General features: G+C 37.7%; 1 protein-coding gene across 4 annotated transcripts in view; it reads right to left on the minus strand.

The window, feature by feature from the left end:
* EPC1 (enhancer of polycomb 1) overlaps positions 1-26,418 on the minus strand; it is a 108,264-nt gene that overhangs the window by 27,830 nt on the left and 54,016 nt on the right. For all 4 annotated transcript variants that reach the window (XM_090266166.1, XM_090266165.1, XM_090266163.1 and 1 more), the window contains exon 2: positions 3,411-3,570. In XM_090266166.1, coding sequence (XP_090122292.1) covers positions 3,411-3,570 — 160 coding nt within the window. The remainder of the gene's footprint in view (positions 1-3,410; positions 3,571-26,418) is intronic.

Consider the following 26,418-nt stretch of genomic DNA (forward strand, 5'->3'; position numbering starts at 1 on the left):
CTAATGTTAAACAAAATGTTAACAGACAACATGCAATGAATACATTCAGAAAATACTTGGTTAAAATAAACTTCTTTTCCTTCTTTCTTTTTAAATCACAAGACTCCCAGAGCCTATAAATAACAGTATGCGGGGTGGGGCAAAGTAGGTTTACAGCTGTTCATATGGAAAATACTACTGGAGGGGGGGGGTGAGGAGGGGAATACAATATGCAATGATTCTAACATGTCTGGTCATTGCTTTTTTAGGACATACTAATTTATCATCTTTTAAGCTCCAAGAAACAGTTTATGTCACTTTTAAGAGTTTTATGTAACAGAAATTAGGGGAACTGAAATGAACCAGTCCATATATGTAATTTGAGGCAATTAGACCATCTAGCAGTCAAGATGCAATGTTAACTTTGCAGAAATTTATACTATAATTGGCTTTTTCTGATCTATTATAGTATATTAAAAGCCAATACCAATTTTTAAAGAATTAACATCAGTTTTCCACAATCTTTTCCACAACATAAGAACAATTTGCTTAATAAAATTTTAGCAAATCCCACCCACCAATGTATAAAAAAAATACACCACAGCCAAATGGGATTTATTCTAGGTGTGTATTTGAAAATCAAGAGTATAACCTATCATATCAACAGACTAAAGAGGAAAAATTACTCAATTCTATAAAATGCATCTGACTTTCTTTCCAAAGGCCACATTCTTCAAATTTGTACAGATTAAATTTTTTCTTTCCAAATAAGCTACAATCATGCTGCCATTTTATTACTATTATTTGATTACAATGTCAGCAAAGTTTCAATTCCTTTTAAAATATAGTACCTTTTGACTTTTCTGACCAGAATTTAATTTACTTCTTACCAGTAAAATGTGTCTTGTGGATTTTGGTCACTGATAAACAGTCTATATTTGTAAAATAAGCAGATTTTTTTTGATAGTAATGTTAATGTCAATTGATTAATGTAATTTTACCTTAATCCTGCTTTAATCAAAAAGCATGCATTTGTAAGATAATATAGCTTGTGGCTATGGAATACAATGTGGCTCTAGTAAATACACATAGGAAGATCAGATTTGTATACTTTTATACTGACATGATTTTCCAGAGAACTCACTTTTAGGTTTTAATATTGGTCAAATTTGTTTAGAATGTCTTGTGTCTTATATGTAATTAAACATGTGAGTATGCAAGAAAACACACTGCTTTGGTCCACTTCAAAGTAAACTTTAGTAAAATGAAATTATATTTTTCTCCAAAGAAAATCAATAGGGTTAGATGCACGTTAAGATTTAAAGATAAAAAATATATATCAGAGGTTAAAAATATCAAATGCCCCCTTCCAACATGTGAGGATACAACAAGAAGTCTGTGGCGTGGAAGAGGGTCCTTCTCACCAGACGATGCTGGCACCCTGATCTTGGACTTTCAGCCTCCTGAACTATATCTGAGGAAATAACTAGGGCCTCAAATGTTATGAATCAAGACCTGATGAAACAAAAGGCACTCCAGACTCAAGAATGGAATCAGGAATATATAGTCACACTGGCTATGATGGTTTCAGGTATAAAATAATGGAATAGACATGAGACAGCTCTTTTTCTCACTGTTTAAAGATGGACTGCTACCATGAACAACATACTAATTATCCAGACCACGAAGTTCATGACCAACAAACTATTTCAGCGGAAACAAATGGTCATCGACGTCCTTCACCCTGGGAACTAAGACAAAAATTTGGGAAAAACTAGCTAAAATGTACATGACCATACCAGATGTCATCTTTGTATTTGGATTTATAACCAATTTTGGTGATGGCAAGACCACTGGCTTTGGCATGATTTATGATTCCCTGGATTATGCAAAGAAAAATGAACCCAAACATAGACCAAGACATAACCTGTGTGTAAAGAAGACCTCGAGAAAACAGCAAAAGCCCTGGCCAGGTAGCTCAGTTGGTTAAAGCATCGTCCCAATAATACCAAGGTTGTAGGTTCAATCTCTGGCCAGGGCATATACAAGAAGCAACCAACGAATGCATAAATAAATGGAACAACAAAATTGATGTTATTCCTTTTCCCTCTAAAAATCAATTAAAAAAAAAAAGAAAGAAAAACGAACTAATTATGTGTGCTATTGGATGGCACAAAATGCTTAAAAACAGCAAAAAAGAACACAAGAATGGAAGGAACAAAGTCAAAAGGATTGCAAAGGCCAATGCTGATGGTGGTAAAAAGAAGGAATAAATATTTTTCAGTGACTTTATCTTAGTGATTGTGCACATTTTTCATGAGAGGTTAATAAACTAAAAACTTAAAAAAAAAAAAAGCAAAGGTCAATATAGAACGGATAAGACCCAGTATGGCCACCATGTTTACTTAGGGTTTTCACATTTAAGAAATAATAAACTAAGTGTTTAAAATCCAGAATAAAAACTGGCTCATATGGAGAAAACGTTATATGAGTTAGAATAGTAATGAGTTAAAAAGTAGTTAAAACTAGTTTCTGTATGTCCTTTGAAAGAATAAAAATAAAATAGATTTATATTGTCTTGAAAAATGTTTAGAAAGGCCCCTGGGAAAAACCTCTCGATTATAAATGTCAACAAGACAACAATAAAAGTTGTTGCAACTTTTACCTTGGTAACTTTTCAACTATGTTTTTAAGTTGTCAAATACTAGGGGATTGAGAAAATGAAATATGTGTTATAGGTAATCTTTAAATCTACAAGCTCTCAGCTGTTCAGCATCATATGTGATAGCTACCGTAAGATCATTTCTAATGAAGCGAAACAAGTTACCAGTTAGAGCACTAAATTAAAAAAAAATTAGTAGAAATACAGATCAAGGAGTAGGCAAATATGTCTCAGGGGCCAGTATTGGGTTGCCATCTTTTTTGTCAGTAAAAGTTTATGGGATCACAGCCATGTCCATTTGTTTATGTATTATCTATTGCTGACTTCGCCTTAAACAGCAGAGTTGAATTGTGACAAATGACTAAAATGATTTACAAAGCCTAAAATATTTACTGTCTGAACCTTTACAGAAAGTTTGCTGACTGCTAACATTAAGAAGTTCTTTAAGACTATTAACATTCCCATTTCTGAACAGTAAGAAAACCACTTCTATATCTGAGGAATATTCTTTATCCTGTTTGTCTAACGTAGCATAAGATTTCATGCTCAGATGAAACTAAAAATCAAGAATAAAAATGTAATATTTTTTGTGAGGCAGAAATCTCAAGCACAATTTTAAAAGTTGAAGATGGGCTCTAATAATGCACATTTCATTGATGCTGGTCAATGAAATAGGTATTGAAAATGACCTTGAACAGATAAAAATCAATCAAGAGTTACATAGAAAGATCATATAGAAAGTATAATTATTAAGAGAGTAGTTACTTACGCTGTATATGAATGAGCTGCTTTGGCATCTTAAATTCCCCAGGATATATAGACTCATAGTAAGCAATATTACTTTCTGCTTCTGGGACAGGTATAACCATATTATCCCTCTTCTCGCCATACACTTGTTGTGCTGATATAGCCCGCTGAAGATGGTGTTCCTAAAAAGAGGGAAAAATAGCTAAGTTTATGTACTAAAAATATAGCAAACAGAATGCATAGGCTTTTGTTCATTTGTTAAATTTAATTTCTTCAATTTAAGAACAAGTACTACACTGAAAATGAGTTAAAATACACAAAAAATTCCAAAAATTGACTAAAACTGTTAAAGTTTGCATTTTACAGAGGAGATTAAAAAGAAAAGGGTTAAAACATCTGAATTTATATGAACAAAGCAGGCTATGGATAAAAAATATTTTATTGATTTTTAATTTCCTAGTCAGTACTCTCATACAAATATGATCTTTTCAAAGAACGGTACAGGTTTAGCTGAATTTTTTGTTGATGAAACTGACACACATTCAAACCTGGTCTTTAGTCTGGAGTAATAACCTTTTTAAATAAATTTCCAAACCCCTTTCGAACAGTAATAGAGGTAGTAGTAAAGGTTGAAAAGCACAGGCGCTGAAGTTTGTTGTCTCTTGGCAAGATCCTTCATTCAGTCTTTCAAATCTATTTCCTCCAATAAGAAAAAAAAGTCTACCTGACAAGACTTGGTTGGAGATTTACGTAAGGTAAATATACATAAAATGTTTAGTATAATGTCTGGCATAACAGTTGCTCAGAACAAGCTTTGGTTTAGTCAGTGCACAGGAAGATTTTGCCAGTTTGTGATATTACTGGCTGCCATAAAAATATCAAGTTCTCATTTATCCCTATAATCAATGAATTTTGTTAAATATTTTATTAAATTTAAACTGTTTTTCTTAACTATATAAAATACAAGTTCAGAGATGAAAAACATTCCAACAGTATGAAAACAAAAGAATTCCATTCCTCATAAGCAGCTTGTGTTAAATATGTTTATATACCCTTAAATTCATTATGCAACATACAGAGCTTTATCCCTAAAACTTTATCTCTTGGTTCACTCGATATAGTCTGGAGATCTTTCCAGACTGACACTTCCACTATAATTTTTGCAACAGCTGCATTGTACTCCACTATATGGGTGTACCATAATTTATTTAGCTAGAACTGATATGGAAAGAAACCCTGGAAACAATTTAAATGCCAATCCTTCTCCTTGAATGCTGCAAAAACTGCTCCTGTACTAATATACACAAGATATTTTTTGTGGACTTCTGACAGCATATATAAAACAATTACAAATGGAAGTACTCAAAGAGTACATGAGGTTGCAACAACATATATTCCATCATTCCTTGTAGTAACTTAACATCCCTTTTGAATTTTAAAATCACTTATCTTATTTTAATATTTTTACAATGATGTTTAAGTTTTTCTTTCCTTAAATGTTGTAACTTTTTTTCTTGATGTTTAAATACATGAATTAGTTCCTTTTTAATATTAAGAAAATTAGCTCCATGTAATAAATTTTACAAGTATTTTCCTGAAGTTTGACTTCTGATTTTGTTTAGAGTATTTTTTTCATGCAGGAAGTTCGATCAAATTTACGAATCTTCTTTACGGATTTGTCATGCATAATAATAGATATAAATTGCACAGTCACAAACTAGGGTGTATAAACAAATACCTTCCTTTTTATAACTCATTATGATCTTTGGTTAAGGTTGCCTAATGGCCCTTGGGAGTTGGTAGAAACTAAATGTGGAGAGGTAAGGGGTTCCCAAACTCTGGGCCATGGACTGATACTGGTCCGGGCCTGTTAGGAACCGGGCGGCACAGCAGAAGGTGAGCTTGAATGTAATCCATTTGAATCATCCTGAAACCATTTTCCCCACCCTCTGACTCAATCCCCTACAGCCCTGATTTGGCAACCTGCAACTTCTGGCTTTTCCCAAAACTAAAATCACCTTTGAAAGGGAAGAGTCAGACTGTCAATGAGATTCAGGAAAATACAACAAGGCAGTGGATGGCAACTGGGAGCATTGTGTGAGGTCTCAAGATGCCTGCTTTGAAGGGGACTGAGGCATCATTGTCCTATTTACAATGTTTCTTGTATTTTTTTCAATAAATGGTTCTTCTTCCTATTACATGGCTGGATAATTTCGGGACAGGCCCCATATTCTTCTACTCTGAAACCCTCAAAAATCAAGAAAAAGTTTTCTCTGATCCATTCTCCCACCCCACCCTTCACATATATGCATCAAATTCAAGGAAGGAGTGGGAAAGCAAAACACATTATTCTTAGTTTGCATTCTGTTCCTAATTTAGAATGCTCAATCTATTATCATTTCTTTGTGTGACATGTGAGATATGATTAATCTTTCAATTTCTTTTTGTATAGGGAGAGATAGTGAGCATCAAGGTCATGCATAAATCATCTCCTTTTCCTTAATAAAAAATATCTCTTTTTATCTGAGAGTTCCAAGGTAGCTGAAGAACAGCTACAAGCTCCGTCCACTTGCTCCCAGCCCCAGACTGGTCTTGCAGCTAAACCACAGAGCAATCAACCTGAAAATCAAGCTGTGAGTGAGCAGGTGTGCATGCGGTTGCCTGTGCACCTAACAAAAGCGCTCCATGTGGGCTGCCCAGGCTCTCCTGGTAGAGCCACTGCTGCTGCCACTGCAGCTGCTGCCCATCCAGTGCTTCTGGCTGTGCAGATTTGGAGCAGGGCCATTTTGTGGAATTTGCACAGTATCCTCTGGAAGAAGCCACCAGAGCAGCTGTGCCTTGGTGACTGAGCTTGCCTCCGTGATCTCTGCATGCACTGGGCAGGGTAGTGAACGCCCCTGCCACCACCACCGCTTGAAGCCAAGATCCTGGAGACTGCGGAAATTGCTGAGGAGGGGGTGTAGCCTCCCTGGCCCTGGGCGCCGCTGGAACTGCAAACAGGACAGTCTGACTGAGGTGGCTGCGGATCAGCAGAGAAGCCGGGAGAGCCATAGATGGACAGAGGTGGCCTAGATAATCCTGGTGGCAGAAACTGTGGCAGGAGAGCAGTGGCAGAACGCAATGGAGAGAGTCCAAGGCCAAGACTCACTCACTGGAGGGAGTGATGCGAACACCCTGCCACCATCCCATGTTAATAGTTTTGCTGCTGGGCTCTTCCCTTCTCTCCCCCAACCCCATCAGGGTGATATATGACTTGAAAGATGATGCACACAGGATATACTCTATTGTTTTGGGAGAGAGGGAAGAGGCACCGGTGTGAGAGAGAAAAGTCTACAGGTGACCTCCTGCATGTGCCCTGACTGGGGATCCAACCCACACCTAGAAGCCCTCTCAAGGCAGAGACACACATGGTAGGGGTTGAGCCCCTTAGTCAGTCAAACAGGGGAATGTTCCCACCAACAAATGGGCCTAAAAAAATCAGGCCCCAAATACAACAGGAGAGTCCACATAACCCACACAAAGGGCATTCCTCAGGAGATGAAGGGGAGACTGCAGCATGTTGGCTCTTTGCTCTAGGGAGAGACGAAAAATGCTGGAGATAAACCCATCATCTTATTTTTCTTAATAGGGAAAAACACAGGCTGTGTGTTTGCGGCTACCCACCTTGGATTCCAGTGAAGGGAGGGTGGCATAGACTAGAGCTGGGCAAGGAGAGTCTGGAGTGGGAGGCACATGGGAGTCTTGGGAGAGCAGCTATGAAAATGTTGGGGCCCAGATATACCTGGGCTACACAGCAGCCAACTTTCTTTCTATTTAGAAAAAATAATAATTTATTTGTTTATCTATTTTATTTTTAGCGAGAGGGGAAAGGAGAAAGAGAGTGAGAGAAACATCACTGTATGGTTGCCTCTCACTCACGCCCCCAACTGGGAACCTCATGTGCAACCTAGTCATGTGCCCTGACTGGGAATCAAACCAGCGACACTTGGCTCGCAGGCCGATGCTCAATCCACTGAGCCACAACCGCCAGGGCTAGCAGCCAACTTTCTTGAGAAGAGCTAGCCCCTCCCAGGAGAAAATCAATTACCTTACCCTGTGGGATACCACTCCCCCTATCCTCTACAAATCCCCTTGCCACAACCTCAGAAATCCTATTCACTCCACTCAGCAACATTTTTGGTTTTTTTTTCAGTTTTACTCTGCTTGTTTTCTTTTTTCTTTTCTCCCATCTTGCATCTTTAGGAGACAGCAATATAAACAGACTTGGGTCATCAGAGGCTGGGTGCAGCCAATCTATACACTATCCTGGAAAACAGACTGGTGCTTCCCCATCATGGGAGAGCCACAGAAACACCCGGTGTCTGGCAGACCCAAAATCTGGACTTGGGAAGCCTACTGGGGGCCCTGCCCTACTGAGTAAAGGGAAATAATCCTAGACAGACTCAGACTAGTGGCTCAGGGGAGGCGGAACAAACACCATCTTCCCTGAAGTCTGAAAGGCACCTGCTACAGGAGACCTAGGAATCACAGACACCCGTTTCCACCAGAAGCCCTCTCAGAAATAGTCAGGTCTACGACTAGTATAAGACTGGAAGCAGGCCAGCAGGCAGAGACAGGCAGAGGCAGATCCTGTGGCGACCCGGGACATCTGCTGACACACCCCTGGATCCAGGGCTGATAAAAGCCAGCTTTGCAGAGCAGCTTGACCCACTCTGGGAGTAGTCAAGCCCAGAGGAATCAGTCACAAACTGCGGCTCATCTGTAGCTTCAAAAAGGCGGCCAAGGGCCAAATGTGGACAGCACCTGTTTCCTTCTCTCCCTTTATTATTTGTTACTTTTTCTGTGTTCTTTTTCTCTTTTTTCCTATTTCAACTCATTATGAGTAGTAGTTCTCTTCCACTTTCTCCTATCATAATCACTTTTCTTTTCATTGGTCCTCTCATATTCTTTTTTCTTTTCCCCTTTCTCTACTATTCCATTTCTCTTTTCACTTTTAATATTCTTTGCTCTCTTGTTGTTGATATCGCTATGGTGGTCAGGGGTGTTTGCTTGTTTTGATGTTTTTGTTGTTTTGCTTTGTTCTCCTAGCACTTACACAACAGTGTACAACATGTGGTGGATGATGAACTTCTTAACCAGATGGAGGGGATTTCCCACCAATGAATGGGCCAATAGCAATCAAGACCCAAATACAACAGGCATCCATAACTCATACAAAGGACAAAGGACCTTCCTAGAGCATCCAGATGAGACCACCACTGGGGCAAACAGGACTCCTAACAGATAAGGCCACTCACCAAGACAGAGTCAAAACAAATCAATCTAATACATATAAACAAATACAAAGAGACTACTAAAATGGAGACAAAGAAACCCCCAAACAAAAAAAAGAACCTCTTTAGAGTTAAGTGAAATCAAGGTAATTTATCAGAATTTGAAGTAACGGTTATAAAGATGCTCAATTAACTTAGTGCGACCTAAATAAGCATGAAAAAGGATTAAGAAAACTTGAATAAGAACCAGATGAAAACGAAGAATGCAATATCTGAAATGAAGAACACACTAAAAGGAATTACAAGCAAGCTAGAATAAGGAGAGATTTGAATCAGAAAGCTGGAATACAAGGTAGAAAAAAAAAAAACAGCTGTCAGAGAAACAAAATGAAAAAAAAAAAAGAATGAGAATAGTTTAATGGAGCTTTCGGACAAAATGAAATGTAACAATATTTTCATTATAGGGATACTAGAAAGAAAAGAAGAGGAGAAAGGGATAGAAAACTTGTTTGAAACAATAACTTGCTGAAGGAAAAAGTCATGCAAGTCCAAGAAGAACAGAGGGTCCCAATCAAGATGAACCCAAAGAGGCTCACTCCAACACACCTTACAATCTAAGTCGCAAAATTTAAAGACAAAGAGAGAATCTTAAAGGCAGAAACAGAGAAACAGCTAGTAACATACAAAGGAGCTCCCACAGGGCCATCAACTGATTTCTAAACAAAACACCACAGGCCAGAAGGGACTGTTACAAAATATTCCAGTAATGAAAAGCAAGGACCTGCAACCAAGACTACTTTACAACTCAACAAAGCTATCATTTAAAATGGAAGGTGAAAAAAAGAGCTTCCCAGAAAAAAGTCTAAAAGAGCACATCTCCACCAAGACAGCACTGAAAGAGAAGCTAAAGTGACTGATCTAAGAAGAAACAGGAAATGGGGGGCAGAGGGGACACATAGGTAAAAAGGTAAAAAATGGCAATAAGTACCTATCAATAATAACCTTAAATATAAATGTATTAAATGTTCCAATCAAAAGACAGGAAAACATGACCCACATATATGCTCTTTACAAGAGACCCATATCAAAACAAAAGACATACACAGGCTGAAAGTGAAGGGATGGAAAAAATATTCCATGCAATGGACATGACAAAAATGCTGGGGTAGCAATCAATCAAAATAGACTTCAAAACAAAGGCCATAACAGGAGACAAAGAAGGTCACTACATAATACTTAAAGAAGCAGTCCAACAAGAGGATATAACTCATGTTAACACATATGCACCCAGTATAGGTGAACCTCAATATATAAAGAAAATATTGGAGGGCTTTAAGAAAGAGGTAAATAGAAATACTGTCATTGTAGGAGATTTTAACACCCCACTGTCAACAATGGATAGATCTTACAAACAAACAAACAAACACACAAACAAAAAACAAAAGACATTTTAGAATTGAATGACACTCTAGATCAAATGGACTCAATATTTATAGAACATTTTACCACAAAGAAGCAAAATACACATTCTTCTTTAATGCACATGGATCATTCTCAATGATAGAGCACATGGTAGGACACAAAACAAGCCTTAACAAATTCACGAAAATTGAAATCCTATCAAGCATCTTTTTGCAACAGAATGACTTACAACTAAAATACATGAAAGGTGAATAAAATGTTATTCAATGTTAAGTGGTTAACAATGAGATCAAAAAGAAATCAAAGTTTCTGGAAACAAATGAAAATGAACACACAACAATATAAAAACCTATGGGATACAGCAAAGGCAGTCCTAGAAGGGAAGGTCATAGCAATTCAGGTCTCCTGAAAGAAGAAAAATCTCAAATAAACAGCCTAACCCTGCATCTAAAAGCACTAGAGGAACAATACAAAAAGCCCAGAGAAAGCAGAAGGAAGGAAATAATATTATAGCAGAATAAAATGATATAGAGATTAAAAAAACAATTCAAAGGAGCTGGTTCTTTGAAAAGATAGACGAGATTGACAAACCATTAACCACACTGATCAAGAAAAAGAGGACACAAATAAAATCAGAAATGAAAGAGAAGTAACAACTGACACCACAGAAATACAAAGGATTCGAAGAAATCACTATGAACAACTATATGCCAAGAAATTGGACAACCTGGGCAAAATATATAAATTTCTAGAAACGTGTAACTCCAAAACTGAATCAGGAAGAAGCAGAAACCTGAACAGACCAATAACAACTAGTGAAACTGAAGCAGTAATCAAAAAACTACTGACCCACAAAAGCCCTGGTCCAGAGGGCTTCTGAGGAAAATTTTACCAAACATTCAAAGAAGAACTAACATCTCTAGTTCTCAAACTATTCCAAATAATTCAAGCACTGGGAAGACTCCCAAATTCTTTTTATGAGATCAGTATTATCCTAATCCCAAAACCAGGTAAAGATACAAAAAAGGAAGAAAATCACAGGACAATATCACTGAGAAACATAGATGCTAAAATTCTCAACCAAATACCAGCGAACCAGATCCAAAAATATTAAAAAGATCATACACCACGACCAAGTGTGATTTATTCCAGGACGCAAGGATGGTACAATATTTGCAAATCAATAAATGGGATACATTACAAAAATAAAATACGAGACAAAAATCACATGATGTAGTAGATGTAGAAAAAGCATTTAATAAAACCCAGCACCTACTTATGATAAAAACACTCAGCGAAGTGAAATAGAGGGAGAATACCTCAACATAATAAAGACCATATATGAAAAACCTACTGCCAACATCATATTCAATGGGCAAAAACTAAAAGCATTTCCCTTAAGATCAGGAAAAAGACAGGGTGTTCGCTTTCACCACTCTTATTCAACATAGTACTGGAGGTCCTAGTCACGGTGATCGGACAAGAATAAATAAAAGGCATCCAAATTGGAAAGGAGGAAGTAAAACTGTAATCATTTGCAGATGACATGCTAGTGTACATAGCAAACCCAATAGGTTCCATCAAAACAATTACTGAACCTAATAAATGAATTCAACAAAGTAGCAGGATACAAAGTCAATATTCAGAAATCAAAGGCATTTTTATACACCAACAATGAACTATCAGAAAGAGAAACTAAGAAAAAAATCCCATTTACTATACCAGCAAAAAATTAAAGTACCTAGGAATAAATTTAACCAATGGCATAAAAGACCTGTATTTGGAAAACGAGAGAACACTGAAGAAAGAAATTGAGGAAGATATATCCTGGTCACGCATTAGAAGAATTAACATAATTAAAATGTCCATACTACTCAAAGCAATCTATAGATTCAATGTAATTCCTATTAAAAATACAAAGGGCATTTTTTTATAGATCAAGAATAAATATTTTAAAAATCTATATGGAACCAAAAAAGACCCCAAATAGCCACAGTAATCTTGAGAAAAAGGAACAAAGTCGGAGATATCATAATACCTGATATCAAACTATATTACAAGACCACTGTAATCAAAACATTCTGATACTAGCATAAGAAAAGACATGTAGATCAATGGAACAAAATAGAGAGCCCAGATATAAACCCAGGTCTCTATGGTCAACTAATATTTGACAAAAGGGGAAAGAGCATATAATGGAGTGAAAATAGCCTCTTCAATAAATGCTGTAGAGAGAACTGGACTGTTACATACAAAACAATGAAACTAGAGCATCAACTTACACCATACACCAGAATAAACTCAGAATAGATAAAAAGACTGAAATATAAGTCATGATACCATAAAAGTCTTAGTGGAAACATAGGCAGTAAAATTTCAGATATCCCATATAGCAATATTTTTGCTGATATATCTCCTAGAGCAAGGGAAATAAAGGAAAAAAAAAATAAATGGGACAACATCAAGCTAAAAAGCGTGTGCATGGCTAAAGAAACCATCATCAAAATGAAAAGTGAGCCGACTATATGGAAGAATATATTTGTCAATGATACATCAAACAAGGGTTTTATCTACAAAATATATAAAGAACTCATACAACTCAATCCCAGGAAGACAATCCAATTAAAAAATGGGCAGTGGGCTAAAAAGACACTTCTCCAAGGTGGGCATACAAATGGCCCATAGACATATGAAAAGAGGCTCAACATCACTAGCCATCAGATATGCAAATTAAAACTACAATGAGATGTCATCTCACACCTGTCAGAATGACCATCAACAAATAGCAAGTGCTGGCAAAGATGTGGAGAAAAGGGAACCCCAGTGCACTGTTGGTGTGAATGCAGACTAGTGCAGCCACTGTGGAAAACAGTATGGAATTTCCTCAAAAAAACTAAAAATGGAACTGCTTTTTGACCCAGTGATTCCACATCTGGGACTATATCCTAACAATCCCGAAACACCAATTCTAAGGTACTATGCACCTTTATGTATCGCAGCTCTATATACAACAGCCAAGTGTTGGGAACAGTTTAAGTGCCCATCAGTAGACGGATGAATTTAAAAACTGTGATACATTTACACAATGAAATACTATGCAGAAGAAAGTACTCCTACCCTTCGTGACAGCATGGATGGAACACAAAACTATTATACTAAGTGAAATAAGCCAGTCGGTAAAAGACATGACATATGATCTCACTTTTAAGGTGAATCTGATTAACAAAATAAAACTAATGAGCAAAACAGAAACAGAGAAATGGAAATAGGGAACAGGCTGACAGCTGCTAGAGGAAAAGTGGGGAGGGGGTAATGGTGGCAAGTAGGGTAAGGGATTAGTCCAAGAACATGCCTGAATGACCCAAGGACATGGACAATGGTGTGGGGATGGACTGTGTGTGGGGCGGGGATGGAGGCGGGTGGACAGAGGAGGGCAAAGGGGGAAAAACTGGAATGATAATGGAATAAATGAGAAAAAAAAAAAGTCCCTTTATCATAGAATAAATTCCCCTTGCACTTACGAGTATTTCCAAGTTTTTTCCCTACTCTACTGAACTGTCTTCTATTCTAGTATTTAATGTATTTTAAATAGCGTAGTTTCATACTACCTTTTATTATCAGCTAAGACAACCTCCCTCCCAAATAATTCTTATTCAGAATTTTTATGGATTTTATTTTCCTAGATAAACCATAATGAAAATTATATTCTAGATGTGAAATGGGATTCCCAAAAGTTGATTTTTACAGGCAATACAGTATGTTGCTTAAGAACATGGACTTTGTCATCAAGAGTGCTCTGGACTTGAATGCTGGCTCCACAGTTCACTAGATCTCTGACTTTGGGACTTGCAACAAGGTATTTATCCCAGCCAAGTTTTATTATCTGTAAATGTACATTTGTGTACTAAACATATGGGACCAAGGATAGGATAAAATGCCTGAGGCATACTAAATAGCCCAAATGTGGTAAAAAAGGAATACCTTTCAAAATTAAATAAGCTACAGTTTTCTATATGCTTAGTCTTTTCTAGTGTGAACAGTGCTCTGTAGAAAGATATTTCCTTATGTTTTATATCCATTTCCATAATTGTGAAATCAAATATTTTATTTATCAATATTATAGCGAATACTGACTGCTTAAAAAAAATTTTTTTTATAAAATATTTCATACAATTTCCTATCTTTAAAAGTCAAGAAAATGATTTCCCCTTAACACATGCCATTTAGTGGTAAAGTGTCATGATGTGTGCCACATACTTTCCAATGACTCAATCAAAAACCATTTTCTTATTATAGAATAAAAATACTGCAAAACATTATAGAATTTAGGCTGAGTATATAGTTGTTCACTGTGCTATTTTCTGTTTTTCTCTAAGTGTGAACATTTCCATAAGAAAAAATGATAGGACAGGAATCCAAGGTTCTTGGTTAAGTTCTCTTAAGTCTTAAAAATCATTCCTCACCAACTGGGGTATAACTATAACCTTATGTATTCACACTTAACTCCCTCCAATGTATGTAATAAGGACTCAAAGACAAGGAGGCCAGAGAAGGCCAGTGTGGCTGGAACATGGAAAGTGGGGGTGGAGGGGAATGACAGACACAACTGCACATGAGATTAGTACCAAATCATGCAGGGTTCATGGGTCATGTTAAGGATTTCTTGTTTTACTAGAAGTAATAGAGGCTGAAGGGCTTTTAAAAGATCACACTGGTTGCGGCATAGAAAATGAACCATAAGCTATAGAATAGGATATATATAGTCTTTACATGGCTAAGAATATTCAATGATATGAAGAAAACCCCACCTATTAAAAAAAAAAAAGACATCTGAAAATTGTATACTTAGGATATTTATGTTTAACCTTTTTAAAGAGAAAAAGACACAACTGAACATATGTACACATAGAAAAAGCCTGAAAGTAGATGAGTATATATATCTTTCTCTTCACACTCCTTTATTCCTTTCCCTGCTTTATCATCCTCTGACATGTCATACACTTGGTTTACTGTTGTCATTACTCCCACCCCACCCTATTCCCCCCATTTCAATCTAAGCACCATGAGGCCAGAGAATTTTGTCTGTTTTTTTCACTGCTGAATAGCCACCCTAAAATAGCACTGGGAACAAAGCATGGTGCTTCAATATTTGTTGAATAAATGAACCTGAATATATGTATCTGTGTATGTACATACATGTATGCATGCATGCACACACACACAGTTTCAAAGAACATAAACCAAAAGTAAACAGATTATCTCCAGGTGGTATGATTTTGAAATGCTCTTCTGTAATTTTATTTCCCATGTTTTCTAAAATGTACTTGTAATACTCTTTGACAAAAAATTTGAGTACATTTCACTAAATGAGGACATGAAACTTTCCCCATTTAAGTCAGAAGCAATCTCAATGTCCATCAATAAAAGAATGGATAAAGATGTGGTATATACACACATTAACTATTATTTAGCAACAAAAAATAATTAAATATTGCCAATTTGCAACAACATTATGCTAAGTGAATTAAGTCAGGCAGAGAAATACTGTACGATTTCACTTACATCTGGACATAATACAATAAAACAAAACAAAAAGACAATAAACTGATAGTTGCCAGAGGGGAGGAGGTTTGGGTAAAAAAGGTAAAGTGAAGTAAGAGGCACAAACTTCCAGTATAAAATAAACAAGGCATGGGGATATAAGGTATAGCACAAGAGATACAGTCTATAATATTGTAGTAACTTTGTATTGTAATAGATGATTACCAGACATATTATGGTGACTAACATTTTAAGGTATATATATGTAGAATCATTTTGTTGTATACCTCAAACTAATATAATATTGTATATCAACTATACTTTAATAAATAAATTTAAAAAGTAAATAACAAAGAGTAAAATATCATACTCATAGCTGTTGAGGGAAAGAAAGTATTTTTAAAACCCAAAATTATATACATCTATTTCTAAGAAATAGAACATTAAATTATATAATGTTAAATTATAAATGAAAATGAGATTTTTGCTCTGAGTAGGAAACTAGACAATGAAATAAATGAGAATGGGTTCTGAATTTGGTTCAATAATTATTTACTGAATGCTTTGACTAAATGTCTGAGATGATCCAACTTTAACTTATAATTATATAAAAAGTTAAGGCATTCCCTGAATATCTGGTAGTGAAATTTTAGAATCAATCAACTTGCAGGATTAAGTACATCAGCATTCACAAACTGTGTTCACTGGAATACTTAATTTCAAATTATCAACATCGTCCAAATAAAGAGTATGACAGTTAAAAAAAAAAAAAGTAGAGAACAAAGAATTCTGAATTTAAGATTTTTCTACTTTAGAACTTCTAAGATTAGGATTTTAATATGCTAATGTAAATTGTGGTTCTGTTACAGAAACAGGGGAGTTCAAAAACAAACCCCAGAGTTTGCCACTGGGAGATAGGGAAAAGGAAGCAGCTTTCAGGATGCCCTTGCATCCCTGGGGCTAGTGGCTAGAAACATTGTTGCACAAAGATCCGCTTTACTTCCAAGGCTCAGGAAGATGGGAGGGATCTTGGACTGTGGGCTGGTACGAAGGAGCCTACAGAGCCTGCATAAGGTTCTGTGAGTGGTCAGAACTGTTTGCAACACCCACTGCGTGAGAGGATGCAGTCAGAGATAGATAAGCAGTTGTGGACATTTTAGCGGTCTCTCTGGCTCTCTCCCTCTCTGGCCCTGGCTCTGGTGGGCTCCCTCCATGTGGCTTGGAGGAGCAGGCGTCTCCAGGCTGCTTTAAGAAGCTCTCACCATGCAGTTTTGAGAAGGAGAGGAGATCCATGCAGTTTACAGGAAGAAGGCAGTTTACAAGGAGGCTGAGAATCAAGGCAGTTCTGCATTGAGAGCTGGAGGGCACCACAGCACAGAAAGGACCTCCCCAATCAGAATTGAGTGATTGGCAGCTACTGGTAAAACTGAACTGTGCCTAGGAAGTAGGGAAATGGTGTTTCTGACTTTCCTAAGACTGGCCAGGTCTGGGAGGGGGAGGCAGAACAATGTACAAATAAACAATTCTTTTTCTTTTCACCAAACTCTGGTACTGAGAGTTATAATTCTGGCGACGGGCAATCGGGCCCCTAACTAAACAGCCCGTGGGTTCTGTTTCAATCGGAGCAGCCCAGGGGTTCTGTTACAGTTCTTCATGAGAGAGAAGACAGTCATTCCAAACCTATGACAACAAAATCATTTTTTCAGAGAATATTTATTAATAGATCATGGAGAACTTTTATAATACAGTTTGGGAAATGCTGGTACAGAACAAAAACTAGAGATGCTGGAGCAGAGCATCTTGTTCATTAATTAACTTAGTCTACATTTATGGAGTGCTAACTGTGTGGTATTGGAAACAACAATGGTAAATAACATACACAGTCATTGACACTGCAGAGCTTATATTTCAGTAGCGGGGAGAGATACTAATAAAATAGTTCCTAAAACTAAACTGTAAAGTGTGATAAGTACAATGTATTAAGGGAAATACAAATAGGAAAGAGATATCAAGGATAGTTATCACTTTCACCAGTGTACAATGATATTTAAGCTAAGATCTGCAGAAATGGGAGTTAAAAGATTGTTTTAAGAAAAGAGAATAAGCTATGCTAAAGACCACTTACTAGTCTGACACCTTGGGTAAGTAGAGTTTCTTTATATTATAGAATATAATAATTAAGTTTGGTTGCAAATGAAAGAGTTAATCAGAACACCACAAACAATTCCAGTTTTTCATAAAGTAACAGATGAATAAACTCATGAATCAGTCTGATCTCACAGGAACAAAGTAAATAAAATTAAACAATCTAAAGAATCCTTTAATATTCAATGAAATCAAATGATTCCATTATGATTTAACAAATAACTTTAAAAGCCTCTTGCACTGCCCTGGCTGTGTGGCTCAGTTGTTTGTAGTGTCATCCTGTACTCCAAAAGGTTGTGGGTTTGATCCCCAGTTGGGGCAGGTCCTGGAGGCAAACTATTGACATTTCTCTTTCACATTGATGTCCCCACTACTCCCCAAATCAATAAACATATCCTCAGGTGAAGATTCTTTTTTTAATTTATTTTTTAACAAGGTTACTTTATTTTATTTTATTTATCTGTTTTTAGAGAGAGGGGAAAGGAGAAAGAGAGGGAGAGAAACATCAATGTGCGGTTGCCTCTCACGCGCCCCCAACTGGGGATCTGCCATGCAACCTAGTCATGTGCCCTGACTGGGAATCGAAACAGCGACACTTGGTTCACAGGCCGACGCTCAATCAGGTGAAGATTTAAAAAACAAAAAAGCCTCTCGCACTGCAAGTATTTTTAGATGTTTTCTATACCTAGAATTATAACAATAAAAAAAGGGCATCTAAAAAATGACCAAACAACAGAAGTTCAGAGAGGCACACTTTAATAATTCTCCATGAATCTTGCTAACGGGGCTCCAAAGTCATTCACTTTTGTTACTTCAGCGTACCTACTGCATTGGAAGAGCATTAGCTTTAGAGACCTAAGAAAGAACCTTACTTTCCTCAAGAGAACCCAATACAGCAACTCACTTTTGCTACCTATTTTAAAAATTGTAATATATATAAATTTCTCACCCATCTTTCCTTCTCTTCAGCAGTTAATGTTTACTCTTTTACTGTCCTCTTTGTTATTGTTGCTTACCCTATAAAAACTTTGCATTTTCAGGTGTCTTTTCAAGGCCTCTTGGTTAAACACATTGGCAGTTAATGTGAAAAGATGAACTGGCTTTCAACAGGGCCTATCACTTAAATTTGAGAAGTCAAAAAAAAAAAACATAAGAATGGCATTAGCTATCTGTCATCAAAAGCCTGAAGGGACAGACTGCAAACGTGTCTTACAAGCATCTGCTCCATGCCTTTGCTCACATGCAGAGATACTTCTACTGACATTACCATTCATTGCCTGCAACTGACCATGAAAAATTCCCACTTGTTCTTCAAATTCTGGTTTAAAATGATCTTTCCTCTACTTCACCTAATTTGACATTCTCTCCTTAGAAATTGCGCTGCAATTACTTATTTCTGTACACACTTATCTCCAAAATTTGAGCTCCTTAAGGTTAGACCCTATGTCTAATTAACCTTTCGATCTTCCCTTTGAAAGATGTATTCTCCTGTAGTATTGGGAACTCAAAGTTCTTTTAATGATGAGGACTAAATAAGATTACTTTGTAACCTACTCAGCATCTGGTATGGTATTTTGCTTTACTGCAGATACTCAATATTTTTATTAAAGATCATTATAGAAAAATGAGAAGGATCAGTTTAAATAAAATACATGAAAAAATACAAAAGATATTCCACTTGCTCTATAATAAATTCTAATAAATTTCACAAAACTACAAAAGAGCTATTCAAGCTTGTATTGTGAGAATTCATACACACCAATTAAATTATGGTCACGTGTTTATTAAATTTAAGCAAATAGTGACCTTAACAGTTATCAGTAACAGCAATTAAGATCACACTTAAACCTTTTTGGTTACTGAATTAAAAACAATTTATTAAAAGCAAAAATAATGTATAAAAATTCCTTATGGGAAAATAAGTGATGACTAAATAAAAAGTCACTTAAGAAATTTAAACTCCTGATTTTTTTGTGCATGTAGAGCTAAGTTACATTACTACTTGAACAAGACAGCTGAGGAAAATAACTTTCTCTCTTATTTTCTGATGACATTTCTAAGACGCAAAATATCGATGTCCAGTTCTAGCCTGACTCACTATAATAGTCTTCTAACTGGTTTCCCTGCTTCCATTTTTGTTTTCTTTTAGTAGTCTGTTAATATACAAGTCAGATCATACCCTTCTTCCATCCAAAATATTTCAGTTATCCCCTTCCTCACTCAGAATAAAAGCCAAAGTTCTTAAAATTGCTTACAAGGTCCAACATGATTTGCACTCTCCTTTCCTTATTACCTCTCTGACATCATTTACTGTTCTTCACTGCTCTTGTCATACTAGGTTCCCTGCTCTCTTTCAACTTAAAAGAAATAGCTTGCAAAAAAAAAGGAAGGAAGAGAGGGAGGGAGGGAAGGAGTGAGGGAGGGATAGCTTGCTCCCTCACCTTCTTCAAGTCTTTGTTCAAAAGTGATCTTTGCAGACAGACTATTCCTCACTATACACCCACCAGAGTGGCTAAAACTTTTGACAACATCAAACTATGGTGGGGCTGTGGAATAACTAGAACTCTCAAACACTGCTAGTGAGAAAAAGGTGTGGCAGATATTACAAAACCAAATACATGTTCCACACGGCCTGCTCCTGGGTATTTACCCAAGAGATATGAAACCATCCAAATGTCCAACTATAGGAGGACAGAAGAACAAACAGTGATACAACAATAGAATGAAATACTATCGAGTAGCAAAGAGAAACAGGCTATTTATGACAAGAATAAATCCCTAAAACACTGGGATAAGTAAAAGAGCTTTACACAAGAGTTGATATGAGTCCATTTATGTGAATTTTTATAATAAGCAACACTAATTTATGGTGAAAAAACCAAAACAGTAGCTGCCTCTGGTGAGTGGTGGTGACAAGAGTTGACTGGGAAGGGGAATGAATTTCCTGGGATGTTGGTAATGTTCCCTATCTTGATGGGGATTGGGTTATGCAAGTAACTTTGTCAAAAGTCAGCAAATATACACTAAGGATTTGTGAATTCCTTTAAAAGAAATTCAATCTCAAAAGAATAAAGTAAACAAATACTGAACTCAAATTAATATGTATACTGAAACATTTAAGAAAACATGCATTGAGAAACAAGATGGCGGAGGAGTAAGTGGAAGCTACACTAACTTCCTCCTAGAACTAGTCTGGATTTACAACGTAATTTTGGAGAAATCATCTGGAATAACTAACCGAACACCAGCTGGTGAGAAGTCTTATAACCATGGAGAGACAGAAAAGGCCGCTACATCACAACGTGACCGGTAGGGAGTGCGGAGACGCGTAAGGGCTGGCTGGCGTCACACGGGTAGCTGCTGAAGGGACTGAGAAACAGCTCAGCAGCCAGGGATTCCCCCTGAGAAGGGCAGGGTCTAAATCCCCAGCTGAGCTTCCCAGCCTACAGCAACAGAGTGGAAAGTAAAATAGTATCCAGCTGAGAAAAGCGAAAAGCCACAGGATTTCTTGCTAGCTGGAGAGAAACAGCAGGAGAAAAAGAACTGTTAAGTGGATCACATACGAAAATATTTTGGCCACCACTTACCCTGGGCACAAGCAGAGGGAAGACAGAGAGGACTGGAAATGCTTGGGGAGAGTCTGGTGTGGTGGCTTTGAGGGGAGAGCTGGGGAAGCAGCTGGCCGGGTCCCAGTGCTGACTCATCACCACACTGCAGGCAGACCATTCCCGGCCAAGTGGCGTCAGCCTGAGGGGAAGCAAAGGCCCTGCCTACAGGAATTAAGCTGCCACACCCACGGTCCTTAAGCCTGACCGCTAATCACAGATTGAATCACCATTGAATAGATTAACAACTAAAGAAGCCAGACAAAGGCAGTAGATCCCTGGAAGTCTCCAACAGGCTGCCTAGGGCCAGACTAGTACAGGATCTGACGCCACCAGGGGCAGATCCAGGAAGTGCAGATCATTCTAAGAAGCACCAACAAACAATAGGAGTCACAAAAATAGGGAGACAGAGAAACAACCCCCCATCGAAAGGAAAGGTAGAGTCCCCGGAAAGAGTGCTAAATGAAATAGAGGGGAGCCAATTATCAGATATGGAATTGAAAGCATGGATTATGGAGAAGCTCAATGAGCTCAGCGGAAACTACAAAAAACTCCAGAAAAACTACAGTGAACTCCAGAAGAACTATAAGGAACTTACTGAGAATTATACCAGCATCAAAAAGGACATGGAAGCTATCAATAAGAGCCAGGAGGAAATGAAGAATACGATCTCTGAATTGAAGAACACAGTAGAAGGAATTAAAAACAGGCTAGAGGAAGCAGAAGATCGGATCAGCGAGCTGGAGGACAATGTAGACAAAAACTCACAGACAGTGCAACAAAATGAAAAAAGACTGAACAAGACTGAAGAGGCTCTAAGACAGCTGCAGGACAACATGAAATGTAATAATATCCGTATCATAGGAATTCCAGAAGGAAAAGAAGAAGAGCAAGGGATAGAAAACCTCTTTGAAAAACTAATGACAGAAAACTTCCCTAACATGAGGAGAGAAAGAATCATGCAAGTCCAGGAAGCACAGAGGGTCCCAATGAAGATGAACCCCAACAGGCCCACTTCAAGACACATCATAATTAAAATGCCAACATTCAAAGACAAAGAGAGAATCCTAAGAGCAGCAAGAGAGAAACAACTAATAACATACAAGGGAGCTCCAATAAGGCTATCATCAGATTTCTCAGCAGAAACACTACAAGCCAGAAGGGAATGGCAAAAAATACTCCAAGTAATGAAAAACAAAGGCCTACAACCAAGAATACTCTACCCAGCAAGGCTCTCATTCAAAATGGAAGGTGAAATAAGGAGTTTCCAAGACAAAAGAAGATTAAAATAATACATCTCCACCAAACCAGCATTGCAAGAGATGCTAAAGCGTCTGCTTTAAGAAGATGAAGAAACAGAGAGAGACAGAGAGGAACAAGAGTACAAAGGGGGAAAATGACAATGAATAAGTACTGAAAGAAAGAAGGAACTTCTACCATTTGCAACAACATGATTGGAACTAGAGAGAATTATGCTTAGCGAAATAAGCCAGGCAACAAAAGAAAATTACCTTATGCCATCATCACCTGTTACAGGAAACTAGTGAACAACACAAACAAATGAGCAAAATTGAACCAGAGGTATGTAAACAAGGAATAAACTAACAGTAACAAAGGGGGAGATGGGAGGGAGAGAAGGGGTAAGAAGGGGAAGGGTCTAGTCAAAGAACATGTATAAATGACCCATGGACATGGACAACTGGGTGGAGACTGAATGTGGAAGAAGTGGGGGGCAGGGTGCAGGGAAGCAAGAGGGGGAAAAAAGTGAGACAACTGTAATGGAAAAACAAACAGAAAATTTTTTAGTGGGGGGAAAAAATAAAAATATAAAGAATAGAAATGCAAGTTCAATGAATATTAGAAGGACAAGGATTTTCCTTCACACTGTATATTTTTCTCCCTATCTGATCCCTCCAGAATTTGGCATCCTAAAGAAGTAATGACCTAACTTTCTTTGCATAAAACTAGTAAGACCAGTTGTTAATAGAGGTTTTTTTTTCTTTTTTAACTAAGACTTTGAATGGAATGTCATGCCTAAAGGAGACATGCTTGGGGCTTTGGTTGTTACCAAAAAGCCCTGAGGAACTGGGAATGACTTTCAAAGGTAATAAAAGCCCACAAGATAAAAGGCCTGGTACCTTGGATGGATAAGTGGTCCATAGCAATCTTTCCAGGGAAGGAATGAAGGTTGTTTTCCTGAAAGATGGCTAGAAGGGACTTTAAGGCACAATGGAAAACCAGGAGGACCTGGAAAAGACAAGTGTTTACAGGCAAGGCTGAATGCCAGGTATGTGGATCTGCTTCTGTGCCTTGAAGGGGAGACTGAAGGTCACCCTAAATGTTCCTTGCGTAAGTTCCAGCAAAGCAGAACTAAAGATCATAAGTGATCATTTCCTGCTCTTGTTGTGTTTATGCAAATAATCAGGATAAATTAAAAATGGACTTAATGCAGTCCCTTTAATGACAAGGAGGGTAATCTTAGGGAGAAAAATCACGATTCAAAGAAGATCACAATGCCCAGTGGTAGACTATAAAGTAGTGCAACTAACCGTCTTTAAAGTTTCTTTTCATTTAAAATTTGTTATCATTTGAAAGTTAAACTATGTCTGTGGGATTATCAAAGATGTTTAATTTACAGGCAAGAAGAATGCCAAATGCCTTGTAACTGGATGTCTTTCCGATAAGACAGTCCTACAGATTTAGAGACTTGTATGTGGGTTATGTTACATAAATTAACATCTGTTTTCTGTTTTCAAAGGGCATAAGCCTACGATCTTATTACCCGAGTGATTGTACGTATAGGCCTCACTTAATCCTGTCTGCATTGCTGCCTCCTGAGACTCACTGGTTTGGCTTAACTAAGTGGCTGGGTTGGTGAAGAATGGGGTGGTCTGTGGGCTTCACTTTAAAACTGGTTTCTCTTTTCTATCCTAATGGCTTGGACAGAAAGAGCCCAGAGGCCTGAGAGGGGGGAAACCTAAAATATTTCCCTCAGTCCAAACTAAGTATAATGGGCAAAAGGGTTTTGGACAGGTGAGATGTACCTGGCATACCTTCCTCCAAAGAAGCCCTTCTTTTCCCTAATGTGGGACATGGAAAAATTAATACCTGTCTTTTGTCATCTAGTGGTTACGGACTGAATGATGTCCTTTAACCCTGTTGCCCCCAGAATACAACAAGGATGCCAGCCTGTTAAACCAAGCATGCCGTTGTCCAGAGACAGCCAACCAACCTGGAGTCTGCACGATCCTTCCCCTTGTGGGAAGGCCACCCTCCCCTCCACACCCCTACTCTTATTAGGGATTTCTTGACCCACGGGTAGGTAGGACGACGACCATGTCCAGCTTGAAGCAGCTAGAGGAGCTCGAGACCTTCGTCCATTGTCCTTTATAAGATTGTGAAGGGTCTTAAGTCTGAGAGGGAGGGACTGTTATTTTTTATTAAAATATTTAACTAATTATTTTTAAAAAAGAAGAAGAATATATGAAAGGGTGAGGCAGGAGAGCTTGTATGTACGACCCATGGGCATGGACTTGGAGAGGGGATTGTTGGGGAAGGGGTGTGCTGGGCGGAGGGGAGCAAAGGGGAAATAACTGGAACTATTGTAACAATATAATCAATAAAATATACTTAAAAAAAAAAAGAAAACATGCATTGATACTTGCAATTTATTTTGAAATGCATCAAAAAATAAAATGGATCAACAGATGGATAGATGCATGATAAAGCAAGTAGAATCTAACTTGTGGGTATTTTGAGTGATCATGGCAAAAATCCTTGAAATGTTACTGCATGCTTGAAAATTTTCATAATAAAGTATTACAGAAGAATATGGACTCTTTTCCTTCTCAACCCCAGAATACTTTCTCTATCCCACTACCTTACTTTATTTTCTATAATATTTACCATCTTATAGACTACAAAATTAATTATTGTTTTATATCTTACCTGTCTCTTCTCCCCAGAATACAAAATCCATGATGGTAGGAATTTGGTTTTTTTGCTTTGCTTTACCCCAGGTCTAGAATGGTGTGTCGTCGTCGGCAGCCGTCCGTCTCGAGAGACGATGGTGTAGCTTCTTAAGAGTCTATCTGCATCGCCGAGAATGGCTGTGCAGTCCGACTCGGGAGTGACACGGTATCTGTCTCCTCCCGTGTTGAATCGACATCTTGCGATGACGCTGGAGTGTCCTCTCCAGTGAAGCTGAAGCTACAGAGCCTGGGCGGGGTGATATGGAGGGTCTGCTGTTGCCCATGCAGCAGACCCCCCCTCTCTTCGCAGCTGAAGGGTCCAAGGGAAAGACGGAGTCAATACAGCTTGGCTTCAGGTGCGCCGCAGGAGTTGCCAGTGTTGACTACAACGTCAAACCGCCTTAGGGACTCCGGCTCCGGATTTTCTGTCGGGGTTTACTCCCTTAGCCTTTCCCCTGAAGAGGTATGCCGCAAGGCAGCGGAGGTTTTTTGGAGTCAGAGTTTTCCTTCTCTATCTAATTTAAACTTGCTGAAAACAAAACATGTTTAGATAATCTAATACAAATAAAAGCTGGACCAAGAATTAGTCTTTAGTCCTTGTACAATACATACTCACTCCTGCAACTTCATTCACTATCATGGCTTTAATTACCATTCGTACGTTGATGACAGAATTCAAAAATCTTTATTTCTAGCCCAGATTTCTGAACTGTAGGCATGTGTATTTAAAAAAAGATCTCTTACTATTATATTCCACAGCCATTTTTTAAAACATCAATATTCCCATCCTGACTCCAAATCTTTTCCTCCTCCTGTTTGACCTACAGTGAATTGAAAACTATCATATATCCAGTCACCCAGGTCATAAGCCTTATTTTTACAGCTCCCACTGGCTTCCTACTACATCCCTATTTCCAAATTAGGCACAAGATCCTCTAGATTTCTCATTCATTTTCTATCTAGAAATTATTCGGTGGTTTTTTTTTTTTTCATTCTATTGTCACAGTTCATCTAGCCACTAGACTTCCCATTTCCAGTATCACACTATTCTCCAATTCCCTTCTAGTCACTGT

Source organism: Furipterus horrens, unplaced genomic scaffold, assembly GCF_987537825.1.
Source record: "Furipterus horrens unplaced genomic scaffold, mFurHor1.1.pri manual_scaffold_2, whole genome shotgun sequence".
NCBI classification, from domain to species: domain Eukaryota; kingdom Metazoa; phylum Chordata; class Mammalia; order Chiroptera; family Furipteridae; genus Furipterus; species Furipterus horrens.